A 26,676-nucleotide genomic window follows, 5' to 3' on the forward strand; every position below is an offset into this window, starting at 1 on the left:
TTGGTGGGAAAACAACAGCATAGACATCAGTAAGTATTACCATAAATATTTATGGTTTTATGTTTTTAAAATGTAACTACTGTCCGTCATTTAATAGCCTTATGCATAGCTTTTTCCATTATGTTCGGTTCTTTCCTGTTGGGCATCTTGCCATTGTCTAAATAGTAAATAAATAATCTAAAGGAATTAATGTATGCGCGAGCATAAAAACTCAAAGAATGCCAATGCAACAAGTATTCAGCTTTGCTTCAGGTCGCTTAGACAAGGACTGTGCGGATGGTTTCACGGTGACATGATCTCTTCCAGGGAAAGCTCCTCTAGTTCCCCGTGTGAGTGATTTATGGTCAGCCATGCAGCAGGTGGAGGTTCACTGACCTGCCCATGCTGTCAGAGCGTGATCAGCGCCGGATCTGACCATCGATCTGCTCCCTGTCACTCATTTCCCCTGGAAACTGTTCTTCACTTCATTTCACCGTACAGTCGATACGTTTGACCAAAGCATGCAAACCGTCTAGTTTATAGAATAAAAAATGTCACGTTTGCTAGTAGTCAACTCCAATATGGGATTATTTTAAACTGGGCCAGTCGTGGTACTTAAAACTGCACTTTTCTCAAATATTTGCATTTATATTCTTGAAAACAACCTGGTCCAAGTTCACCTGAGGTAACACTCAATCACAAAATATGACAACAACACAAAGTACTTATAGTACAAAGTAGGCTAACTTAAATTAATAAAAAAAAATATATAAAAACTATTACATGACCTCAATTATATATGCTTGGACCACAAGCTTGCATAAAATATTAGCAAGAGCTTTCCACAATAATTTATCACTTTTTCAATATATTAACTTAAATTGTTAAAGGATTTTGAAGTAAAATAAGTTTAAGCAAGATGTTTGAGTTTTTTTAATTATTATTATTAATGACAGTTATTGATGTCATTATAGCAGTAACTTGATTAAAACAGATCATTTTAAAACTTAAGTCAACAGATGAAATCAAAATATATATTATGCTGCAATTGTTGTGCTGTTATTGTTTACATCTCTCAGTTGTGTAGTTCAACAGTTCAACCTTTTGTGGATTTGAATCTTTCAAAAATAGGTCAGCCGTTCTGCATGGCTTCCAGCACAGTGTCTGATGTGGGCCAGTGTGCCACATTGCTAACCACTTGAGTGATGATCAACACTTCTGAGGGCAACACCTAGCCAGCAGCTAACCAGGCAGTTTATATAAACTATACAAACCAGTTTATGTGACCATGCTGTCATCATTCAGTGGATGGAGATAATATTAACAGAGTTGGAAATGTCTGTATTTATGAATATGGCAGCAGGTTTCATTTTGCTCTTTTGCAATATTGGATATTCAATTGAGGTCAACCCCAAATAGACATGCACCCACTAACCTGTGCAACTCTGGCACCAAGCCAGTTTTTACAGTGTTGTGGGTGCAGTCTGGGTAACTGCAGCAGCCATGCTTTGACTGTTTATTTTATTTTATTTTATTTTTGTTTGTTTGTTTCAATAGTGCTATATCATGTGCAGTGGCGTAGCGCGGGGGGAGGGGGGGGGGAGGGGTGTTATGTCGCAATATTATAAATATTATTTAATAATAAAAACAACCTAATAAAAATAAGAAGAATATAACAGGCTTAATATTGCCAATATTTGATGCCTTTGAAAATATCTCTGGTTATCATTGATACATGATCCTCGTCTTTCGGCACAGAGAGGTTATCTCGGGGGCCCACTGCAGTGCATGCCCTGCGTGTCCGTCCGCTACCCCACACCCACACCCACACCCCTCTTCTCCTTCATGTTATTCCTATCACCAGTTTACTAAACATGAGGGTGAATAAATGATGACAGAATTTTCATTTTTGGGTGAAGTATCATTTTAATAGTAGTGTATGTATTACGGATATAGCTACATTAAAAAAATCTTTGTTCAAATGATATATTATTGTCGGGGCACATTCTCTGATTATTTTAGCCTATTTTAACTAAAATTGAGTACAGATTTGAAAACTGATCTTAATCACAAAAGGCTATATATATAAATAACAAAGCACCAGACAGATCCTGATATAAAGGAACATCTTAAACACAAAACTGCACCATTTTAGCTTCTATTCTGTTAATTACTCTGCACTTGTTTCTTCTTTCCCCCTATTTTATTATCTTCCCACCATTCACCTTTATACAGAATAACCTTTAATGCAAGGCAGGACTGTCAACAGAAGGGCATGCTTTACCCCAATAGCTCCTCCTATTCAAGACACTTCAGCAGGCATGTCACATGACTCGGGTCTTTCTGAAGTAGTCCTTTTTTTCTTACCAGGAAAATGTAGGTCAAAGTGGAATAATGGCTTGCAGGCTTTTCTCTAACCTGAAAGAATTGGACTTTTTAGAGATTGTTATTATGGAAATAATTAGAACACAGAAAGGCAACAAAAACATTTTACAGATTTACAGACAGTATGCTTAATAAACAGAGTGTACTGCAATGAAGTGCATTTAAAAACAGTAGCATTCATGTGAAAGCTTGTCTCTTATGCAAAGAATTTCCACTGGTATTTGTGAGGGTTGGAAAATATTGTAGCAGCGCATAAGCATCCCAACCTTTCCTTCATCCCAGTGTCTTTATCAAATGGTCAAGAAAGCATATGGGTGTTCCTCAGGGTGGGACCTTCAACTCCTTAGCGAATAGCAAGTCCTCGAGTCTGAAGCAAAGGAGGGGTTTGATATAAAACGGCCTCATCTGTGTTTGGATATGCATTACGATTCCAGGCTTTCCCTTCTTCACAAGATTTAACAAGTATTTTTCTGGAACATTTACACTGCCATTGGACTTTAAGGAGTTTTACACATGACAGACAGCCTACAAAAAGGCAAGGTCTACTTAAAGATAACATCAAGACATAATGCATGGACTTTAAAACAACCTTTCTAATATCTTTTTCTTAGGACTATAAACAGCAGCGTTATTGTTTTTATATTTGAAGATATTTTATACAAAACTTTAAGCAGGCTTCTCACACTTGTGTGTGTATGTGTATATATATAAACTGGCATAGATATCTCTAATATGTTGACATGGTACTAACCAAATAGGTCTCTGAGAAAACGCCATTTATCCAGGACTTTTTGAGTTGTTTTTCATAAATGTACTTTGGAGGATTGTGAGGATTGTTTTCCTCTTCTTTTTTGTTTCTCTTTCTCTTAGGCCAGCTTTCCATCTCTTCTACTTCTATTTTTATGTCTCTCATTCTTTCCTTCTCTCCCACATACATCAATTCACAATGAAAAACTTCTGTCTTTTGGTCTTTGAAAAACGCCTGGAGGACTGATATGGATCTTTGTAAAAGACTGACACTCTTTTCCGTTAACGTTTCTGTTTTCTGTTGTATCTGTATTCAATTCCAGACGTCTCTGTTCACATACTAACCTTTCAAATGAGATCAAACAACATCAAGTTTTTCCTTTAATCCCTTGCTGTTTCACTCTTTAACATCATCAGAGTCTGCTGTTATGCCATTGCAGATTAAACCTCCTTTACACAAATGTTGACTCAGTGAGGGATTAGTGTTCATGACTAGTCTTGCGCTTAAGGGAGCCTTAACAAAAAAAGCCTGTTATGTGTCTAAGAAAAGAAAGAGTCACGCAGGAGACTGCAGAGCTGTTGAGAATCATTGTATTCTGCATCAAAACAAGAGCACCAATATATCAAACGACACATTTCTGGCTGGCTATATAGAGCAAAGTTCATTTCCATAATTAGCACAGTCCAGCTATGATCACATGCTGAGTGTTAGTGTGGAGGAAGTGATTTTATTTTTAGAGGTGAAACAATATTTTGGTAGAGATACTCCAACACACCCTGAAGATAAAGTGTATGACAGAGGTCTGTCAGTCAAACAGGAATCATACCAAATCACACAATAATGACAACCATTAACCCTAGTGAATTCCCATTAGGCACACATAACAACTGTTTTTCAGTCTTTCTACAAGTTACATCGATAACATATATGGAGACAAGTAACCGTCTATATATATATGTCACTGAATTACTCACTTGACTGATTCATTCAGGAATAACCAGCCTGATCTCACGGCAATTTGTACATATTTTACGAGGTGGCTAATTCGTATGAATTCGCACGATCTCACTTGTACAAATTCATAAGATTTTTGATAAATTGTACGTATTTTACGAGTTGCACGAATGATCTAACCCCACCCCTAAACCTACCCGTCACTGGGGTCTAGACAAATAGCACAAAATCGTACGAGTGAGGTCGTACGAATTCGTGCGATTTAGCCACCTCGTAAACTACGTATGAATTGGTTGTGAGATAGCGTTGGAATAACACAAGTGACTCCCTTTATGAGTGAGTCATTGAATTATTCACTCAACTGATTTGTTTAAAAACTGATTCAGCTCTAGTAGTAATTTCTGAATGAATCAGTCATATTTAGAACAACATTGGTTTTTGCTAAAGTAAAGGCCGATGTATACTTTTGATTTAGATTTTTTTATGCTTACGTTAGCTGATGTGTACAGCTGATTGTGTAGCCTTTCAAAGTGTGCTACATTTTTGATAGTGTGCGCAAGCGACACATAAAAGACACTCGACACATACGCACTAGAACGTTTCATCTTTGTGTTTGCAGTATTTCAATGTCACTATTAAAATAACTCGTTTAAACTTCTTATTCCCTCGCTTCCCTGTGCATACCCTAGCAAACTGTGCAGACCCAAAACGGAAGTCTACTTTGGCCTTTATATTACTGGCTTCCAAGACCCTATACAGAAGACCAGCATATTCTGTTTACAATTTGAGAAAAACTGGGACAAAAGTCCTTTCTTTGACTTTTGACACACATGTGATTCATCTATAATCAGCATGTTTGTTTTATGTGAAGTCAACAAGTTTTGTCTTTTTTAAAGCATGATAAGAGTTTGTGATTTTTCCTCATGTAGGACTTTGACCATTTTTTTTCAACGATTTTTTTTTGCTGTCATGTTAATGTGGTTCTCTGATGAGGATATTTGTTCCCTGACCATAAAATAAAGCTCATTCAGCACTGACCTTAACTCCTCCTCCTATGCTGTATGTTTCCAGGTTCCAAAGAACACCCCGCTTTCCAAGCAATTGGTTCTGTCATATTTACACATAAAAGCTGACCATGACCACCGTAAATGCCCCTGTGTGTCTCCTTGCTCGGAATGAGTTTTATCGGAGTAAGTGCAGCACTATTTTTAGCTCTCCTCTGTTTAACCAGCTACAGGACACGTGTTATTCTGACTATCTGCGGTTTCCCAAAGCTCTGTTTGTGTCTCATGAATGAACTTGTACCTGAATTTACAGCACACATTGTTCCAATTTTAGCCTTATCAACCGACATAGTCATTGACTTATTTGTTGACCAAATAAAAATATCAGTCCCAAGTTAGTGAATTGCCAGAAATACACCTAGTTTGATTGCTTAAACTGTACTGAGAACTAAAAACATTAAGAAATGTAATATATACATATATATAATATAGATAACTTAAAATGTTTCATATTACATTTAAAAGATCTCTTTATCTTGACCAAAGTTACAAAGTTTATTTTTTTTAAAGAGTGCATGCCTAAGAGGATTTACTCTGTGGGGCTGTGGTCAGTTTAAATAGTTTTCTTCAGATTCTGTTTCTGTATGTGATTGTATTTGTTTGCAGGCATCTGCCCTACAGACAAAATGAAGGCAGTCAGTAGTCTTTCTGATAACTTAATGGAAACAAAGCAAAGACAAGTGACTGTCTGGGTGACTAAATCCAAGCACCAAGGTATAGTATGAGTTAAACTAAGATCTGTCAATCTATATAGTTGTACATTTAGCCCTTCTGACAACAAGACCATGTATTTCTGTCTAAATACAGGATTAGGGCCTATGAACAATGGCTGGACAATAAATGTGGTTTTAAAGAGCCTGGCATCCAGCGGAACCTCTTCCAAACGACAAAGTCCTGCTGATCGTGTGGTGAAGTAGACACCTGCACAAGAATATAGAGCTCTGGAAAAAAATGCTTCTCTACAGACACAATATGTTAATGTGCTGCTTAAAAGTGCTGCTGCAATAATTATTCTATTCTTTTTTTCTTTTGTTTTTAGAGATCTAGAGGCCTTTTTCATGCTAGAGGATATTTATTTTTTGTTTATACGCTATCGTTCAGAAGTTTGGGGTTATTAAGTCTCTTATGTTCACCAAAACTGCATTTATTTGATCAAAAATACAGAAAAAGTCATAACATTGTAAAATATTATAATTTAAAAGAAGCGTATTCTATTTGAATATATTTTTTCACATGTAATTTATTACTGTGATGCACAGCTGAATTGTCAGCATCATTACTCCGGTCCTTAGTGTCACATGATCTTTCAGAAATCATTCTAATATGCCGATTTGCTGCTCAAATAAGAGCAGCATTTGTTTGAAATGTAATTTGTTTTTGTAACTTTATAAATCAGTCATTCATACCTTTTTGAATAAAAGGATTAATTTAGAAAAATAAAAAAATGTGAAAAAAATTCTTACTGACCCCAAAGTTTTGAACAGTACTGTAACTATACTGTATAAATATCCATATAGCCATAAGCTGCATTTATTCTGCCTCACTTTGCACAAGGCCTGTCCCCACCACCAGTATGAGACAAAGTACTCCTAAAAGAACAAATTGGAGAAACTGCAGCTAACAATATGTTGGCTTACCTTGCTGTTAAAAGATCCAAACTTTTACCAGAGTCATCGTTTATTTGCTTTTTTTTCACGCACATCAGCTGGACCAACCTAATCTGTAATATGTGTTTTGACATATAATACTGTTAGATTTAATTGTCAAGATTAGCTTGACATGGCATTGAAAGTTTTGGAAAGCTTTTACCTTTCAAATACATAGAAACATTTTATATTGCCTACATATAGAAAATAGCCAATACGACAACTGATTAAACTGTTTAGTCAGTTACAGATTTTGACATCATTCAATTCTGCCCATAAAAAGTACATTTCTTTTCATCTTCAATAAACTACCAATCACAGCACCTGTCACAGTCTCTTAGTTGGGACCTGTTGCTGCAAACAAAGGGGAAGTGATGTTGGAAAAAGAACAGAGTCAGCATGCCACAAAGAGGCTTTTTCATGTATCTAGCCAACCATCAGAACTTAGTGACCTGGAAAATCCATGTACACATGGGAACAAAGCTGTACAACGTCATCTGTAGCGAGCAATTTTCCATATGGACTGTTTCCCATATTCACTGTGTCTGTGTTTGGTCTACCCCCCACACTGCTTATTTTGAAGATGTTCTGTCCGTTTTTGGTTTACATCTAAAGTATGAAATGGGTGTCATCTGTTCAGAACACAATGCACTAATTTTGCAAAATGCCTGTAAAATTGTTTATTCTTCTCAAGAGCACTTCAATCCTGTCTTTATTCCTGCACATGCTGCTTACCCTTTTCAAAGCTCAAAGTATTTATTTGAATTAAAATTACAAATCCTAAAACATTTTTAGAAAACTGTTGCCTTTTTTCGGATCATTTATGTATGAGGAGAACTGATATTTCACTCAAGAGCAGTTGTCATGACATTCTGTCTGCCTCAGTTATCATCCAAGAGTCCTGTTTGTCTCCTTGCAAAAGTCCACTTTGAAAGCTGACGCACTGAATTCTGCTTCAGCATGCTTATTATATAATCAAATCATTCTTAATATGAAATAAATAAAGGCAGAGGGGGCGCCTTTCCTTCTCTGCACACTTGGAACACAGACAAATTAGTACATGATGATATACACGTCCACAATACCTCATAATCACGTCATACAGTACCAGTAGCCCCTCACTGCAGAACAAAGATCCAGGGAGCGGGGTTGGATCCACATCTAGGGGGTGGAGATGGGTGGGGATGGGTGGGTTTAGGGATCAGGGAGTGGAGACGGGTAGGTTTAGTTATGTGTAAGGTGGGAGGAGTTGGCTCTAGATCCAGCCACACCCCCTGAATCTTGTGTTCTGCAGTGAGGACAGTACATCAAAATATCAGATAAACTGAAAATAGCATCTCCTCTCATTGGCGCCAATAGCCTCATGGGCAGCGCACCGATATACAGGTACATTAAAAAAAAAAAAAGAATATTGTGAAAAACTGCATTTTTTTGTAACTTGTTTCAAAAAGTGAAACTTTCATATATATTTTAGATTCATTACATGTACATGTAACATTACATGTTAAAGACATTTCAAAAGTTTTTTTGTTTTAATTTTGATGATTAGAGCTTACAGCTCATGAAAGTCAAAATCCAGTATCTCAAAATATTAGAATATTTCCTAAGATCAATCAAAAAAAGGATTTGCAAAGCAGAAAAGTTCAAGTTCTTTAAAGTATGTTCAGTTATGCACTCAATACTTTGTCAGGGCTCCTTTAGCACAAACTCCAGCATCAGTGAGGAATGGCATGGAAGCGATCAGCCTGTGGCTCTGCTGAGGCACTATTTAGCCTTCAGCTTGTCTGTGTTGTTGGATCGACTGTTTCTCATCTTTCTCTTGAAAATATACCATAGATTCCATATGGGGTTCAGGTCAGGCATGTTGGCTGGCCAATCAAGCACAGTAATATCATGGTCAGCAAACCACTTGGAAGTGGTTTTGGCAGTGTGGGCAGGTGCTAAAGTCCTGCTGGAAAAGCAAATCAGCATCTCCATAAAGCTTGTCAGCAGATGGAAGCATAAAGTGCTCCAAAATCTCCTGGTAGATGGCTGCATTGACTTTGGACTTGATAAAACACAATGGACCAACACCAACAGACGTCATGGCACCCCAAATCATCACTGACTTCAGAAACTTCACACTGGACTTCAAACAGCTTGGATTCTGTGCCTCTCCAGTCTTCCTCCAGACTCCAGACATTGATTTCCAAATGAAATGCAAAATTTAAATTTATCTGAAAAGAGGACTTTGGACCACTGAGCAACAGTCCAGTTCTTTTTCTCCTTAGCCCAGGTAAGATGCTTCTGACGATGTTTCTGCTTCAGAAGTGGCTTGGTAGCCCTTTTCCTGAAGACGTCTGAGCGTGGAGACTCTGACTCCAGCTTCAATCCACTCCTTGTGAAAATATCCCCAAGTGTTTGAATCAGTTTTGCTTGACAGTATTCTCAAGCTTGCTTGTTCACCTTTTTCCTACCCAATTTCTTCCTTCCAGTCAACTTTGCATATAATATGCTTTGATACAGCACTCTGTGAACAGCCACTCCTTTCAGTAATGACCCTCTGTGACTTACCCACTTTGTGGAGGGTGTCAATGATAGTCTTCTGGACCATTGCCAAGTCAGCAGTCTTCCCCATTATTGTGGTTTCAAAGAACAAGAGATACCCTGAATTTCTACTGTAGAGATGGTCATTTAATGAAACTCAAATATAAATATTCTAATATATTGAGATACTGGATTTTGACTTTCATGAGCTGTAAGCTCTAATCATCAAAATTAAAACAAAAAAACTTTTGAAATGTCTTACTTTACGTTATGAATGTAAAATATACATGAAAGTTAAACTTTTTTAAATAAGCTACAAAAAAAAAAGTTTTTTCACGATATATTATAGCACCATTGTCCTTTGGGCGTCCCAAATTCAAATCCTGGTTTATGGACCTTTCGCGATCCCGTCCCACTCTCTCCCACCTCACTTCCTGTCTGAAATGCTGTCCTATTCTAATAAAGGCAGAAATGCCAAAATAAATCTTTTTTAAAAAAACAAAAAAAAAAACAAGACCTAATTACAGGGGGGAAAGGCTGAATTTGTCATTTTATTATTTGATTATTGCTACACTTTATTTTAAATGCAGCTTCTAGTACACTATTATACGTATAGCTAATATGTATTATATGCATGGGGTCTTTTCTCTTAACTATAAAGGGGAGATGGTGGTGTATGGTTTCTTCATAATACAGAAAACAAAATAAATATGTCCAATAGCAGTAGTGGGCTGTTTAAGACAATTTATTGTGCTGAAAAACACAGGATAAGACAACAAGTAACAAAAACATTTCCATCAGTTCCATCACAGATGTGTATAAATGTACAAATATTTTTTTTTTTTGCAAGTTTCAGCTCTTCCATTTATTATGTGATATATTTATATATACATATATATATAACAATGAATACAAAAAAATACAAAAAAATACTAAAACAGCCCATTATATGGATGGGAAATTAAAAGAAAAAGAAAAGGGGAGCCGATTCCGTCCCCTTGCGTTGGTGTCCGATTCAGGAATGAGGAGAACTCCCTGCCTCCGACTTGCTTCCGTTGCTACTTTCGCTCGCTTGCCTCATCACCATCTCCCGGGCAATACATGTCACCTGCCCATTGGTCACACTCACCACACCTGACCTGCAGAGAGCCAATCACATTAAGGGATTTAGAATTTAAAAAGTTCCATGTCAAACTAACACCCCTTGTTATGAAATGCATCAGCACTTGGCAAGGCCTTCATGTTACATGCACCAACTTGGGTGACACTCAATCCTGTGACTCACTTCTTCTGAGCCTCTTCAGTAAGAGTTCCCATGCCAGGCTGGTTCTGCTTCCCAAAGAAGAAACTGGACCACCAATGACCAGAATCCTGTTTGGGCAGACCTAAAGCACAATTAAACAACAGGTCAGAACAAGCAGAACACCACCACCAGTCTAATCTTCTAATAATGGATTTAGTACACAATAATGTAGGCACTATCACTGTTAAAGAGTCTCTAAACAAAGACATGTAGGCTGATGAATGCATGCAAGCAATAGTCCTTTTTGTAATTCACAATAGTGATTTCCTCAGTTGACTACTCAGAAGCAATCAGACGAGTATCCATTTCAACAGAGCTGTGATGTGTGTAAATGTCTTCATGTCATGTCAAAACTGTTGCAATGAAGTATTGTTTGGGGGGGGGGTTGAAAAGAGACTGAAATGAAACGTAACTCACCTGGGTGATGTGGAATAACCTCCCCACTATACTCTGAACTGCCACACGAGCTGCTACTGGATGTAGAGCCAATGCGCCCTGAAAAGGAACAGTCTTATAAGGCAAATTCTCTTTATGACGTCAACTATTAATAGTTGCATATAACTATAACAGTAAAGCACTCGCAAAGGCAACTTACTTCTGTAGTAGTCGTGAGTAGCAACAAGAGAACCACTAGATGGGATGGCTGCCATTTTTCAAACTTGTGTAAATAGTGACTTAGATGGAAACCCTGTGAGGAGATTGAGAAGACATTTAATGTTGAGCATTAAATTAAATTAAAATTAAATTAAATTTGTTTTTATTTGTCACATACACAATTATACAGAGTATAACCAGCAGTGAAATGTGTGCTCTGCATTTAACCCATCCAAGTGTACACTCAGTAGCGAACATACACCCGGAGCAGTGGGCAGCCAACGCTGCGGCGCCCGGGGAGCAGTTGGGGGTTCAGAGCCTTGCTCAAGGGTCTCACCTCAGTCGTGGTATTGAGGGTGGAGAGAGCACTGGATATTCACTCCCCCCACCTACAATCCCTTCCGGACCTGAGACTCGAACCCACGACCTTCGGGTTACAAGTCCAACTCTCTATCCATTAGGCCACGACTGCCCCCATTAATTAAATCTAAATCCATTAGGCCACGACTGCCCCATTAATTAAATCTAAATAATACAAACTAGATAACTTCTCATTCTAACCCTGAGAATTAATTTGAATGAATACAGACAGACTCAGGGAAGGCATTTAAGAGATTTTATCTCTCAGGTGTGGTTTGAAACCTTGAATTGATTACATATTGGTCTTGTAATTATTACACAGTTAACTGTCAAACCACAAGACTAACCAAACTGACATTATGCCACATGAGACATTCATGAGCTTCCCACTGCATTTTTAAGTAGGCTACATGAGGAAGTTACAGTAATCCCATAGGAATTACAGCAGCTGAGATCACAAAGGAAACATTTTTCTCAAACATGAGAAAACATACAATAAAAAATGCACGACACTAATAGTGTTAGCGTAGATGTAACGTTACTCTGTTCAGATTATCTGACCCAAACAATGACCACCTTTTAAAATATGAAGTGTAGACCACCATCTCACCTTCTTTTGCTGCTCTTGCAGATGTTATTAGAGGACCCTATTCAATGCAGTCGGAGGCTTTGGGGAGAAAACGCTAGGCGACGGGGCCCATTTGAAAAGGTTTGGATGGATAAGACCCTCCAGGTCCGTAAATATCTACCGCAGTGCTGTCTAACAAAAACAACTCATTCGCCTGAATTTATAGCGAGACGACGTCTAAGACTAGCAGGAGTGAATGGAGGCGTGGCCTTTCTCTTCTCTCTATATAAACCCCTCAGCGCGGAACCGGATCAAACCAGCGGAAGCCAGGCTGGGACGGCTGGTGCTATGCGCTCTGGAAATGTTCAGAAACTACGAAGATATTGGTTTTGTAATAAATTGCGTCTACAATACCGCACAAGGTTTCAGCGGACGCTACATCCCTGGTGGTCTAGTGGTTAGGATTCGTCCGGTTCCCGCTCAGGGAATGACTGTTTTTGCGATGTTTCACTCATCATTTACAGCAGAACAAACACTATTCACTGTATTCACGTCACTATAAACAGTATTCACATTAAAAGTGAACGTGTAATATTGCGAATTAGTCGTCAATCAGAATATGATCTGCATTTGATGAATAAAAACAATTATACACATACCGATGATCATATTTAAAAAACAAACAAACTGAGGACTGATGTTTGCTTTTTAGCCATAAAGGACAATTTGGGGAAAATGGATTAATAAATATAAACGATTATAAGGAATCGGTCAGACGAATAGTTTTATTTACAGTATTATAATTGTAAATTTGGTTGTTGTTACCGTTTTGAACTTAGGTCTGCGAAGATTACGACATAAAATGTAATTTAAACCATTTTAATTAAATTTATAACTATTAGCTAATTGACATGGTAAATAATGATATGAAAAAAATACACATTACTTAATAGCAGTTAATATAAAGTCTTAACTAGAAATCTAAATTGTTATACCGGGAATCCCAGTCCTGTAACGGTTTTTATGGATAGTTCCGGTCCTTGATTCTGATTGGTTGAGCCAAGTTCTCAACGGCTCTGCTACATACACCTTTGTTTACATTGTGTTGCTCAGCAACCACTTTCTGAGGAACTACATTGTTTGGCGGAAGAATGTATTTATTAATATATTACACTTTATTTGATGTTTTATTTTGTGAAACCTTACTATGTATATGGAATAACCGTTTTATAAATGCAATACGCCCCGTTAAGCCTTTACGTGCCTAACAACGCCCGTTAGCCGTTATAAATTCACTGTAAACCACGGCTTCTGGGGGTTATTGCTTTAATTTTATATGAAGGGCCAAATACTTGATCAAACGTAGCCTAGATGTTACATTTTATCCAACTCTATAATATTTGCATTTGTGGTCAAATTTAAATCTACATATATTTAAGATGCAACAGATGCTAAAACACAAAGATGAAAAGATGTCCTCCAATGGCATGTTTGCGTAAAACGCGCGAGAAGCCTGTAGAAGTTTTTTTATTTATTATGGTAGAAGCACATGGCCTCTCCAGTAAGTGCTGCACTGCCACCTCATGGCATATGTGTCACTAACATTATGAAAAGAAGTGGAAAGATCAAACCAAAAGCCATTTGAACGAATGATTTATTGATATACAAACAACTGACAAAAATAAATGAAGCATTACACCACTGTTGTTCTAAAAGAAAACAATCTGAACCTTTAAATCTGAATCGCTAGGCTGAGATCTCTAATTTAAAGCTATATGGTGCCTGTTCCCTAAACAACAACCTCCTGAAAATGACTACTCAAAATAATAAAAAAAAAATTCTCATCTTTTCACCGTTTGCAGAACTACAGGTGTATCCACACAATTCTATGGCATCACACGTGGATTCCAGCAGAAAATCATGTAATCTTGGCATCTCATCATCTGCACCAGTCGGTCAAATGTATGTAATCCTTTGCATCTCACCCAATGAGGCATGCAATCATCGTTGTGTAATATACTCAAACAAGGCCACCCACTGACAACTATATAAGTGAATGAAAAAGAATAGAACAGATCAAAATGAAGAAAAATAAGAGATTATACTTGTTAATAATGAAATATATTCCAATATCTTTCAGGTAAAAAGTGACTGTGCTACCATACAGACAACACTAGTGTTCACGTCTGTTGGGAAAAATCAACAAATGCCACAAACAAAAGAATTTCGACTTACTTAGCAGGACTTACTCGCCACTGTATTAGTGCACATGAAAGTAACTGCATTTTTATTTCTTAAAATTGAACAGTGATCTTTGTGATGTGATAGTTTGTGTGTGTGTGTAACATTCAGACAACAAAAGGTCTATGGCATCTACTAACTGGCACACACAGCATGGCACATAGCAAAGGCAAGAGATTTCCAACATCAATGGCATAAATAAAACATTCCCATCAATGAAAAAAAAAAAACTGAACAAGAGGAAGAAAGAGTAAAGGTTAAAAAAAAGATAAAGCAAAAAACAACTTTGTGTAACATTTTACCAGCAACAGACCAAAAAAGCAATATAGAGTGCGAGTGTAAGGCCGACTGAGAAGGTCAGACATTCACCAGGTGTACAGCAAAGCATCGCTTCACATTGTACTGAGAGTAAAAAACAACTCAACTGAATGCTCAGCAGCATAGAAACCTGCAGCAAGTTTCTTTTCTCTATTGGTCTAAAATCCTCCCATCAGATTTAAATGTTTCTTCTTTGTGTATTTTGTACCCCTCTGCCGCAAGATGAATGCTGCTTGGCAGTACTGTTTAAATATAGTTATTTGTATTCCTTTATAGTCATATATAGATAAAAGATATGTAAAAACATTATGCAAAGCAGTGTAAAATAGTTTCTAATACAAAATGATTCATCATTTGTTTTCTTTTGTACAACCTGTGATGATTTCATGTCACAGAATCTGTACTGTGTGTGTGTTTTCAGTGAAATGAGCAAGCACATGCTAGCAGTAGGTGGAGGGGTATCAAAGGAGACAGAGGAAGGAGGGATGAAAGAATTCAGAGAGAATGGGAGAACGGAAGTGTGGGTGTAGTCAGGATTCACAAAGAATGAGATGAGTGTTTAAATCAAGAGGGTGGGCTCTCAGAACGGAGCGTTGTCCTGCACCGGGTTTGACTCGTTCGGAGAGTGGGCACTTTCACCATTGGCTTTGCCTCCAACCACCTTGTACTGAGACACACACACAGAAAAACCATTTAGAAACAAGCAGGACATAGAGTTCCCAGGATAAAGAAAAAATCAAGTATAAAAAGCATGTGTCAAGTACTTAGACATGCTCTACACAACATTTTTTTACAAAAGTTTACATTTAGTGATTTTAAAAAAATCTGGTGTAATTATAAAAGTAAAAAGTATCAACATATTTTATTATTTTCAAAAAAGTCCTTTTTGGGGGCAAAATTTGCCTTGAGGGACTTTAAGGGCTCTCCAAACAACATTGATAATACAAAATGTTTCTTGAGCAGTAAATCAGAATATTAATGATTTCTGAAGGATCATGTGACACTGAAGACTGGAGTAATGGCTGCTGAAAATTCAGCTTTGCCATTACAGTAATACATTACATTGTAAAATATATTAAAATAGAAAAAAGTTGTCTTAAATTGTAATAATCTTTCACAATATTAAAATGTACTGTGTTTTTGATCAAATAAATGCAGAATTGGTGAGCATACGAGTGAAGGAGTGGATGGCAGATCTACAATGGCCTTCATAATAATATTATTAATTACAATATTTCATGAATAATTATTAATCAAAGTTACATTTATGCATGTTAGAGAATAAGTTGATTATGGCTTTAGTCTGCCTTTCTACTCTCTAAGACACTGCTCTCATTGTGTGTGTAACCATGCCCGATAAGGTTTAGGGCTGAGGCAACCTTGAAGTAAGATAAGTGTTACTATGTGTATGTGTGTTAGTATCTGTCTGTACAGGGAGAAGCTCAGACAGTCCCAGGACAAACGTTCTGCTGCTGATGTCCAGCGTATCACATATACGTCTTTGGAGAGACGTATTGCATCAGACCTCTGATCACTCGTCACTAAAATAGTAATCAGAAGATATACTTCATGCTTGCGTCCATATGTGGAAATTGTCTAAGTTTATCTAGGTTTTAGAACTAATCAGAATTTTGATGACTTATGCATTGACGCAATTAGCAATTAGGGTATAATTGTTGAGGATTTTGAATTGTATGCAGAGCGGCCTACGAACTCCATAGCGAGTGTTAAAGCTGACTTCTGTGGATGAAACTGCAAACTAGTAAATTTAAAAAAGTAAATTTCTTTAATTAATCGTAATCTGACTCCTGGTCTTTGTTCATCATACCTGGTCCATGGGTTTTAACTGTTATTCCCCAACACGAGACTTCTAAAAATCTTAGTGTATGTGATATAATTTCTTGTTTTCTGTTTCTGCATGATTGTACCACATGACTTAGATTTGGTGGACAAAATCTGTTTGTCAATATATTACATTTATTTTTGAATAAATGTATAGATCTGCCAAAAATGAGCATCATGTCACTGACCCAGTTTCAAAAGTGAGCCTTACCTTGATGTTTCCAACTTTGTCCTCAAATGATTTGAAGGTTGGAGAGTTCCTATTTAACAAAACATGCATTAATCCCAGAATTCTTAGCAGAAGAAACATTACAATTAATTAGACATGAGCAAGTGGGCTCAGTTAAGTAACTGGCAGGCAGTTAAAAGGTTAAACAACACAAGCATGCAAAGAAAAACATTTATCGAGCTGTAAAAGAATATTCAGTCCAGCAGTTTAAGCAGTTTAGTATTATTTGTTTTGATTAAAAAAAGGGTAATTTTTTTTCACACATGACTAATATTTTAATGTCTATTGAATCAGAAACCATTTGAGTTGAGGGGAAATTGTTTACCCTAGTACTTTACCTCATAGTTGGCATACTTATTGAATGGCGAATGGAGTAGTTGCTACTTCGAAAGCATTAAAAGGAGAAAAAGTTGTGTGTATTAGCAAGCAAGCAGGACAGCAAGTGAGAGATCAGCTGGGTTACACCACACACAGGCTGCTAGTATATTTGAGATCTTGAAAAAGAAATCACATTAAATAGCACCAGAATCATGCATAATCAAAATTAGCTGGGTTTTGGAGCTAAAATAACAATAAAATCAATATTACATTCAAATTATAATTAAATACATTTTAAAAAATTAAATGGGCTTGGTATTATAATCAGAGCTCCGTGTTAAGCATTAGCTTTTTGATGACATTAATCAGTCTTACCCAAAGGAGTTAGAGAAAGGAAGAGCTCTGTAGACCAAGCAAGGGCAGCGTTTAAAAAGAAAGTGGCAATACAAAACCAATCAGGTTGGCCAAAGCAAGCAGCAAGAACAAATTATGAGAACGTTTGTTCTGAGGGAATATGGGGAGTAGCGAAATGAACCAAAAAACAATCAAACCATTACATGGGGGTGAATAAGATGTTAATGACACAAACAATGATAAAAGTTGCTAATACATTTGAGTAATACAGTTATTTGTCTGATGAATGAAGCTATTAGCTTCTCTTTATCCCACACTAGAGACTAATGATTTCGATACTTATAACTAAGTCTCAGGCCCTATGCATGTCAGAACACAGAGTACCTACTACCAACAGGTCACGTTCAATAGAAGGAAATTCAGGCTTTCATAAAACTCCTTTTCTTCTTCCTTCTGTTTGTGTTTGGAGTGGTGAGGGAAGTTAAATAAATGTGTGCAAATAATGGCAAGAACAGATATGGCCTATGCAGTAAAGTGAATCAGGAGCCAGAAAAACAAGTTAGGTAGAGCTTCTGATCATCATATGAGCTCTAATGACTGTGGCCGCACTGCATTAACACTCATTATGGATAATAATGGCTTCACAGTTATGATGAACAGCAGCAGGATATGACACAAAAGCATGGATCAATAACCAAAGAGAGCAGGGACAGAGGAAACACAGGCTTGAAGGCTTTGTTCATACTCTACGCACATCCAATTCAGTTTCTAATCCAATCTTTTGTCTGCACTGTGATTTCATTAGATTTCAACGCACAAACATATGATTGTTGTTTGGATTGTATTTTCCTTCTTTTTTGGTATTCAGAATCAATGAATTTTGGGTGGATTTTTTCTACAAGTCTAAACAAAGCCAAAGACAGAATGAATTAAATCAAAAGCATGTGATGGAGATCCAATGTAAGTCCATGAAATGCATAAACATACATATACAGAAATGCAGTTTAAGATAAATCATGAGCCGTTTTGACACAACAGACCTGAAATGCTCAGCTAGACAAAACACATTACCCAGGAACCATGTGTTCGTGTTAATTCATATTACTCAAGAAAAACGGTAAATTAAATAAAAACATGCAAGTTAAATGAAAAGATGCAGAGTCACACTGTAATTTGTGGCTGGAATAAGAGTACTAGAGAAACACAGGAAGAACAAGGGAGGGCATTTTGACTTGAGCCATACCTCATGTCACCCAGTTTCCTGCTGATGGCTGTGCCAACGGTGGAGAGGGCGGCTGAGGTCTTCTGTCCAGCCTGAGACAGCGTTTCCTGAGTCTTTTTATACCTGTAAAAAGAAGAACGTAGAGAGAAGAGGATGTGGGGGGAGGGAGAGAGAGAAAATATAAAAGTCATAAAAACCCTTCAACTTCCATAAATCTCTCCACTTCTCAGGAGTTAGTCAACATGACCACAGTCTCCAGATGACAAAACCCAGACAGAACCCTTAAAGTCATCCAAGAAATGTTAGTTGGTCATACACTACCATTCAAAAGTTTGGGGTAAGATTCTGTTTTTAAAAAAAAACTTTCCAGAAAGGACACAGATGTGGCAAATTATATGGCAAAGGTGTTACAAAATATTTGTATTTCAAATAAATGCTGCTCAGTTAAAAAAAAAAAATATTCATCAAAGAATCCTGAAAACAAAAAATGGTTTTCAACATTGATAATACTAAGAAATGTTTTTTGAGCAGCAAATCAGCATATCAGAATGATTTCTGAAGGATCATATTTCTAAATCAATCTGAAGAGACTGGATTTTATAATAATATTTCATAATATTACTGTCTTACTATATTTTTGATCAAATAAATGCAGCATTGGTAAGAATAAAAGAAAAAAATAAATGCAGCATTGGTAAGAATAAAAGAAAAAAATAAATGCAGCATTGGTAAGAATAAAAGAAAAAAAACTCTTACAGACCTCAAACTTAAATGGTAAACATTTGCAATTGCAATTCACACAATATAAGATTGTATTATCTAATAACCCAGCAACAAAATATCCATGAAGCATAGCAAGCCAACTCAATCTTTTAACCCTTCATGACCTTATTGAGACCAGAAAACATCCTTGAAAACACACAAAATGAACGTAAAGAATGAAGTAACTCACACTTCAGAGCTGGCAATGTCATCCAGAGCGCCAGAAGCTGAAAGATATCTACAGTACAAACGAACAGGGTAATACATTCAAATCTCCACTTTCTTAATCACAACGTGCTATAAACACATACACATACAACATTTCATTTCTAAAATGATGATTATAGAGTTATGCTGCCTCAGAAACAAAACACAAGCACTGCTAAACTGCACAGCCAGAGAAAAACAACACCAGTTTATTTGACATCCTTTTTAAACACACAAACTCCTGCTGATTAACTTGTGTGGAAACTTGTGTGCTCAAATAAGATGTGCGGGTATATTGGAGCTTTCAAGCACAAAAAGTCATAGACAGCAAATCTTGAAAGTCAAAAAGACATTACAAACCACCTTGGCTATTGGGAAACAAGTAGCATATTAGCAAAGAGGATATTGCAAAATGGATCCTGATGTAATATTTATGACTACAGCAAGTGCACAAAACTGCAGAATGGACTCAGGACTAAATTAGCCTTTACCACTACAGACGTGGCATTCATTCATCTGAACATGACAAGACTTTCCTTACACAAACACATTCTCTCTGTAGATGTCTCTGTCTGAATGGGACTCAAACTGTGTGTGTAAAGAGGGAAGTGGGAGATCTCTCACACACTCGTGATAACGTAGCTTGTCTGACAGGTTCAGCTAAACCTCCAACTACATCAGGACTGCCACTACAAGTCATGAGACCAGTGGAAAACTATAGAGGATCTTAGTCTGATTCCAGTGTAACCCTCTCATGACAGCCCTGTCTACACAGCTAAACCTGTCAGAATTACTGTAATACAACTGAACTTATAAAAGCCATTGAAAAAAGCTCTGTATTTGGTCTAAGAGTTGGTGTCTCTCACTTGATATGTTAAATCAAGCAAAATGGCATTGGCTTCAACAGTTAGTAATAGCTAAGAACTAGCTAAGAAATAGTTTGATATGCTATTTTATTATAGTCAGAGTAATCTGGTGCACTTTTTTAATATTTTGTAAAAATACACACTAACATTCAAAAGTTTGGGGAATGAATGATTTTTTTAACAACTTAATATTTTTATTTAGCAAGGACACATTAAATTGTTCAAAATGAGAGCAATAACTTCTATTCAAAGAATACTGAAAATATATGAAAACAAAAATATTAAGCAGGATAGCTGCTTTTTTTTGTAATATTGATAATCGTAAGAAATATTTATTGAGCAAATCAAGCATATTAGAATGATTTCTGAAAGATCATGGGACACTAAAGACTGGAGTAATGATGCTGAAAATTCTGCTTTGTGGAATAAATTACATTTTAAAATATTTTCAAATGGAAAACAGGTTATTTTAAAATGTAATAATATTTCACAATATTACTCTTTTTAAATTACATTTGATCAAATAAATGCAGCCTTGTTGTGCTTAGGTGACATCTTTCAAAAACATTTTTAAAAAATCGTATCAAGCCAAAACTTCTATCGAACTTTAGTGTATATGCAGTATAGAGGTGAATTAATGCAGCGATTAATTATTTGCAGACATAAAGCACTGCTATAGAAACAAATAATTTTGACAGGCAAGGATGTGAAGAGCTGATTTGAATTTTAGCTGCTGATAGTTCAGACATGGCACATGAACGCAGCATAACTTTTAAAGCAGCAAACAGCTGTAGGATCCTGAGTATTTCAGAGATGGAATACTACTTGCATGGGTGGACAAAGAGACTGAAGGGGAAAAAACAGAAGAGTCAACAATATGCGAGTCATGAATCACTGTTTTAGACACCCACTTCAACTAAAAAGCAAAAATACCTCTGGCCTTCATCATGTGGCAAAAGTTTCAGTTAGTCGAGTGGAGAATTAATCGGGCTGACAAATATATACATTGTACAGCAGGTTAGAGTCAATGCTACAGGAGATCAGATCATAGCATCTCTGTTTGAGACAGGTTTTAGTTATTTGTGTTGGGCTGTATTTGATATGCATGGTTTTATTTAAAGGGGTCATATGATGCTATTTTAAAGATCATTATTTTGTGTATTTGGTGTAACAGAATGTTGACACGCTTTAATGTTCAAAAAACACATTATTTTTCAAATATTGTACATTATTGCTGTTCTTCTATGCCCCGCCTCTCTAAAACACGTCTTTTTCTACAAAGCCCCTCCTTCCAACAAGTGCAGTCTGCTCTGATTGGCCAACTGACCCAGTGCATTGTGATTGGCCGAACACCACAAGCAGGCAAAAATGTAACGCCCCTTACCATAATCACGAGCTTCAGCTTTCAAGTTAGTCTTATCAGTTCAAGCCCGAGAGGGGAACAGAGTCGCGTGACAGACACAGTGATGATGCTCGTATGTATTTGCAGTACACAAGCTGCGGTTAAGACGATTTCTGACGGGCTGTACACTCTGTGATGTGATCCTGTTCCCTTTACACACACAAACAACGCGCTACACTCAAAACTCCGCATTTGAAGAGTCGATAGCAAATACTTGAACTAATAACAAAACATACTTACAGTCGCTGATTCAGAAGCGCCAGATTGTTATAAAGTCAGAATTTACCCTTTTTTTTTTTAGAAATAGCCTTCATGCACAGCCAACCTTGTACTCTACTAGGTTCACGAAACTGTCGTCCATAAAATGCATTGCACAAATTCGAACATTTGGGTTGTGCTGTAAACAAATCTTAATAATTCCTAATAGCATCTACTTTCAGAAGTCCAAAGTGATTTTGCTTTCGCCTAGAAACACACAGCATCTCCCTGAAATGGCTGCATCAACACTAACTGAGGTTACTGAAACCACACCTTCTTTCTTTGTGTAAACATTTGGGCGGCATTATGCAAATATTTCCACATTGTGACATAGACATGTGGGGGTGTGTTTGAATGAGGCGTTTTAGGGGGCGTGGATGAGTCATAACTTTTATAAAGAATATCTCTTTGGGTTTGAGACTTTAGTCTTTGCAACTTCAGGGATGTCATCTATGCACAAACAGCTTGTAACACTCCAAAGAGAAAGGAAAACTTGAAATCGCATCATATGACCCCCTTTAACCCATCAAGGGGTGGAGCATTTGAACACCTTAATCTATATTTGATGCAATGCATCCATTGATTTGTGATCACCAGAGCAGAAAAGGTAGAAGTCATGTCTTCTCCTGAAACACACTGGCTTCAGGTGTTCAAATGCTCCATTTTCACTGACAGTTCGAGAGTAGGTGAGAGGAGTTTATGCATTCCGAAGCGGTCAAACACTCACATAACACACCCTGCAACCTTTTCATTCCACTGGCCCAGCTTCTCTGACATCGTGTTTATGTGCTGCCTACAGAAGAGCTCAACGGCACAGCACTAAAGCAGAATATGGTGTTACTTATAACTACCTCTGACTGACTACGAACCAATAACTCCATGTTTTGAAGTACTGACAGACTGAAATATTGGCTAAGCAAATTATTCTGATGATATTTGACCCTTTTTAGTTGCCAATGGCTAATTTTAATATATTTGAGTAGATACTGTGCAAAATAAACACTCACTTTTGTGTATACATTTTATGGACATTTACTTTTACAGATTTATACTTTTTGAAATTTAAAAAAAAAATGTAATGTATATTTATAACATTATACACTCTGTTGACATTAAATCACAAACTATTTAATACTGTTGGAGTTTATAATACAATGGCTAAGGTAACGATGACAATTTGATATCTTTCTCTCTTCTGACTGACAATCATAAACGGTCTATATTTTTTCCTCTTTTGGATTTTTATTTTTTTTTTATATAAAAATTAATTTTAATTAAAAATTATATATTTTTTAGACTGCAGCTTGCGGGCAGATTTGATCTTTGGTTTATCATACATTTGGGCTAAAATTTTTATATCGGTTCAAGGCAACTCTGAAAATATGAACATTATGTTATCATAGTAAAAAACAGGGCTGGATCCTATGAATAACAGGCACTTTATCCTAAACTACCCACAGGGTGATTACGCTATAACAAAAATGAAATAACATGTTTTGGTAGGCTAACATTAGACTAGCAATATAGTAGTCAACTGCACATAAAGCCAGTCTTGGCCCATGCAACCTGAGGCTTTTAAGGACCCAAGGTACTGGCCAGGACCATAATCTCAATAAAGTCCTGTAAAATACTACACATACTCAAAACCACCAAAGTTTTTCCACCTACTAAGATCTTGAGAGTCACTCAAACCAGTAGCCATGAGCTCCAGCTTGGAACACAATAAATGGTGGTGATTCATGTCTGAGTCGGCTACAATCCTCCCACAGAGCCCTTTGAAACCGGACTGCCATTTTTTAACTGATAAAACAATTACACTGAAGGACTTTCAGCTGATGGCATAGATGCAGTCTATAATATACACAGGAAACAATGGTCATCTCCTCTGCCTGAAAAGGCACTCAAGAGCTTTTTCTAATGGTTTCATTTTGTAATGTACAATTCTGCAGAAAATGCAACTGGACACCTGAGATTCTTTATTTGTAGGCTGATTTCAAGCAGCATAAAGTGAGAGGAATGTGTGAGAGCTGGAAGAGAGTGCATTGAAGCTGGATTAGTTGGATTAGAAAGGCTTCAGTTCTCCCATGAACTCCTCCACTGATAGAACCAGCTACCAACTTGAATCTGCCATCATGCAGAGTCGCTACCCATTGGCCACTTCAACAAACCCTTTTAGTTCTAAATTGTCCAGAATTATGTCAAATCACTGTCATTCCTGCAGGGTCTATGAAGGAGTTTTAGGGTTTGACTTTGCATACGACAACCTAGAAGACTGTATCAGTTACCTCCTGGATTTGAGTAAGCAGGACATGTAGAAGAAATGCATTCTTACGCGTTTGAGGTCTGGACGTCCTGCCAGCTTTTGGTGATGTTCTGTTTGAACTCGCTCAGGGGGTTCAGGCCCAGTTTACGCTTCAGCTCCGACGCATGGCGCTCTTTAGCTGACAGCACCTGCCGCAAGGTGTGGATCTCCTCCTCAACCTAACAGGATGTCACAGTTTGTAAACAATAACATGAATATATTAATTACTTCTATTTATAATGAATCACTCTGAATCAAAATGTTAAATTAACAGCCCTAATCTGAAGATATACTGCAATGGCTGTTGGGTGTTTACCTTGGTGAGCTCCAGTCTCAGTTCCTCAGCCTCCTCCTCTGTCAGACCCGGAGGGAGAGTCTCAGGACTCACAGCGGCCGCCCCCCTGTCTTCAGGCACATCTGAGAGAGAGTCAGAGTCCAGGCCTTTATGTGGAGAGTTCAGATTGATGTCTGTAAAATTGAAAAAGAATGACATGTTTTAAAGATGAAGTGCATACTTTCTGTGACACTAAACAGAATTGTAAAACAAAAATATTTTTTTCCCCTTCAAATATATATGAATAAATAATACTAATAAATTGATCTCAAAGTTATTTCAAGAAAACGACAGATTAAAATTATTTATGATGAAAATATATTTATGTAATTAAAATGGCTGCAGAAATTGCACTGTAACGTGTATTAGGTTTAAAGGTAAGTACTGACAAAATGACTTATAGCAGCTATATTTTAATTTTATAGTCTAGGGAAAATGAAACCAAAATATTGATGACTCATCCTGTGCTATAAAGATTTTTGACCAATCAAATGCTCTCTAAAATGAGAACATCCTACCTGGCTGCATCAATGTGACATAACTAAAGTTTATCAATCCATCGATTTGTTCCACCAAATTTACCTTTTCCATAGTAAATACATCACCACAAAAAGAACAAGCCCTTGTTTCATTATTTAATTGTTATTTATCCAGTCAGCATGAACCTATAATCAATAATATCTAACTCACATTCAGACGTAAAAGCACAAACAGCAGAAATTTCAGTATAAAGAAAGTGAGTGAAAACACATTTATATAACTATATATAATATACAGAAAATTGTTCATATATTTTTTTCCCCAGCCATTCAATACACACGTGTGAACAGTTCAAAGGTTTGATCACACTGCTCAATTTAGGTCAGTCTGTGAAAGATGTCACGTGGGTCTGAGCTACATTAATGAGACATGTCATCAGCCACTCACTGACCCTAAACTGCCTATTTAAATAGCATCACATTATATGGCACAGCAGATAAAGGAGTGGTGTTCTCTTTACTAACGGTTTAATAACAATATCATCCCATATCCAAGTTGAAAATCACCACGCCATATGCCACACGTCAAACGCCGAGAAAGGGATCCATAATTTCCCTTCATCATCTGTGATTTCGATGTAAATCAAATTATTGTAAGGCAAACACATGCACTCAGCCTCGATGTTTTTGTTATGCGTTAGTAACCTGATCGCCTGCCCTGCCCTGATCTCCCCTTCACCACCACACATTCACAACGCTGAGATCCAGAGATAAGGCTACAGCTAACGTTACTCTACATAAACATATAAGCGGTTGTATCAATCCAGTGTATTGTGTCGGATTGCTTTGTTTTTGTTTACCTTGATTGGCGGAATCCATGTCGTCGGTTTAGATCTTCAAAATGTTGTCTTGACAGTTACGTAATTAAGAGGAAAAAAGCTCTGCGAGGCTTAAATACGTGTCTTCCCTCCACTACCAAAACATCCAAATGCACTTGACAAGCCACCACAAGATCCCGAGCGATCAGCCAACTCAGCTTGAAGAGCTGCCCAAGAGCGCTCTACTTCCGGCGCCCGGAGATGACGTCAACTGCGTCCCGAGATCAACAAAACAGCTGAGGAAAACACCATTGTCCCAGACTGTTATTTCGTTTTAGGAAAATCTAACAGATACGTTATGAAGTGCTTAAGAAAAGCATGTAATTTACAGTGAACAAATTAGAAACTGAACGCTTTATAATAAGAAAACAGACGAAAACTAACCATGTTGTACAAGTCCGTGTTTGCCATGGTTAAACTATGGTTGGTTTAGCGAAACCAGGGTTAATTTGTGGTTACCATGGTTTAACCTTGTTTTCTTGGGGTTTATTTGTAGTAAAACCATGATTAAATTTTCGTGAGGGACTTTGTGCCAAG

The 26,676-nt window shown here is 37.1% G+C and overlaps 2 protein-coding genes and 1 long non-coding RNA gene across 8 annotated transcripts; 1 reads left to right on the forward strand and 2 right to left on the reverse strand.

The window, feature by feature from the left end:
- The first annotated feature begins 2,635 nt into the window (after nucleotides 1–2,635).
- On the forward strand, nucleotides 2,636–7,471 carry LOC306860738. Its single transcript, XR_013783410.1, has 4 exons — nucleotides 2,636–2,899; nucleotides 5,138–5,256; nucleotides 5,737–5,844; nucleotides 5,938–7,471. It is a non-coding gene; the product is annotated as an uncharacterized lncRNA (long non-coding RNA).
- Nucleotides 7,472–10,031: 2,560 nt separating this feature from the next.
- Nucleotides 10,032–13,140, reverse strand: LOC306860402 (pancreatic progenitor cell differentiation and proliferation factor B-like). Its single transcript, XM_079402078.1, has 5 exons — nucleotides 12,170–13,140; nucleotides 11,201–11,293; nucleotides 11,023–11,100; nucleotides 10,588–10,687; nucleotides 10,032–10,441 (listed from the first exon to the last, which is right to left on the reverse strand). Exons 2-5 carry the CDS (start codon nucleotides 11,253–11,255, stop codon nucleotides 10,318–10,320), a joined length of 357 nt encoding a protein of 118 aa, XP_079258204.1. The 5' UTR covers nucleotides 11,256–11,293; nucleotides 12,170–13,140; the 3' UTR covers nucleotides 10,032–10,317.
- Nucleotides 13,141–13,762: 622 nt separating this feature from the next.
- LOC306860406 (tumor protein D54-like) lies at nucleotides 13,763–26,358 on the reverse strand. 6 transcript variants are annotated; one of them, XM_079402083.1, is made up of 9 exons: nucleotides 26,122–26,358; nucleotides 24,765–24,916; nucleotides 24,479–24,627; nucleotides 19,604–19,651; nucleotides 18,673–18,774; nucleotides 17,451–17,477; nucleotides 17,096–17,137; nucleotides 16,740–16,788; nucleotides 13,763–15,353 (listed from the first exon to the last, which is right to left on the reverse strand). In XM_079402083.1, exons 1-9 carry the CDS (start codon nucleotides 26,138–26,140, stop codon nucleotides 15,267–15,269), a joined length of 675 nt encoding a protein of 224 aa, XP_079258209.1. In that variant the 5' UTR covers nucleotides 26,141–26,358; the 3' UTR covers nucleotides 13,763–15,266. The 6 variants fall into 6 exon arrangements, with proteins under 6 accessions (XP_079258209.1, XP_079258210.1, XP_079258211.1 ...); XM_079402084.1 differs by lacking the exon at nucleotides 17,451–17,477; XM_079402085.1 differs by lacking the exon at nucleotides 19,604–19,651 and having other exon boundaries at nucleotides 26,122–26,323.
- Nucleotides 26,359–26,676: the final 318 nt, after the last annotated feature.

This window comes from Barbus barbus (assembly GCF_936440315.1).
Source record: "Barbus barbus genome assembly, chromosome: 41".
In the NCBI taxonomy this organism is placed as follows: domain Eukaryota; kingdom Metazoa; phylum Chordata; class Actinopteri; order Cypriniformes; family Cyprinidae; genus Barbus; species Barbus barbus.

Bases quoted from the DNA above. Each gene is read 5' to 3' on its own strand.
- LOC306860402 (XM_079402078.1), bottom strand. From the start codon at position 11,255: ATGGCAGCCATCCCATCTAGTGGTTCTCTTGTTGCTACTCACGACTAC. The intron at 10,688-11,022 runs GTGAGTTACGTT...ATTGTGCTTTAG, and splicing joins GGTTATTCCACATCACCCAG to GTCTGCCCAAACAGGATTCT. The intron at 10,442-10,587 runs GTGAGTCACAGG...GGCTCTCTGCAG, and splicing joins ACTGAAGAGGCTCAGAAGAA to GTCAGGTGTGGTGAGTGTGA.
- LOC306860406 (XM_079402083.1), bottom strand. The intron at 19,652-24,478 runs GTAAGAATGCAT...TTTGTACTGTAG, and splicing joins GACGTCCAGACCTCAAACGC to ATATCTTTCAGCTTCTGGCG. The intron at 15,354-16,739 runs GTAAGGCTCACT...TGTGTGTCTCAG, and splicing joins ACAAAGTTGGAAACATCAAG to TACAAGGTGGTTGGAGGCAA.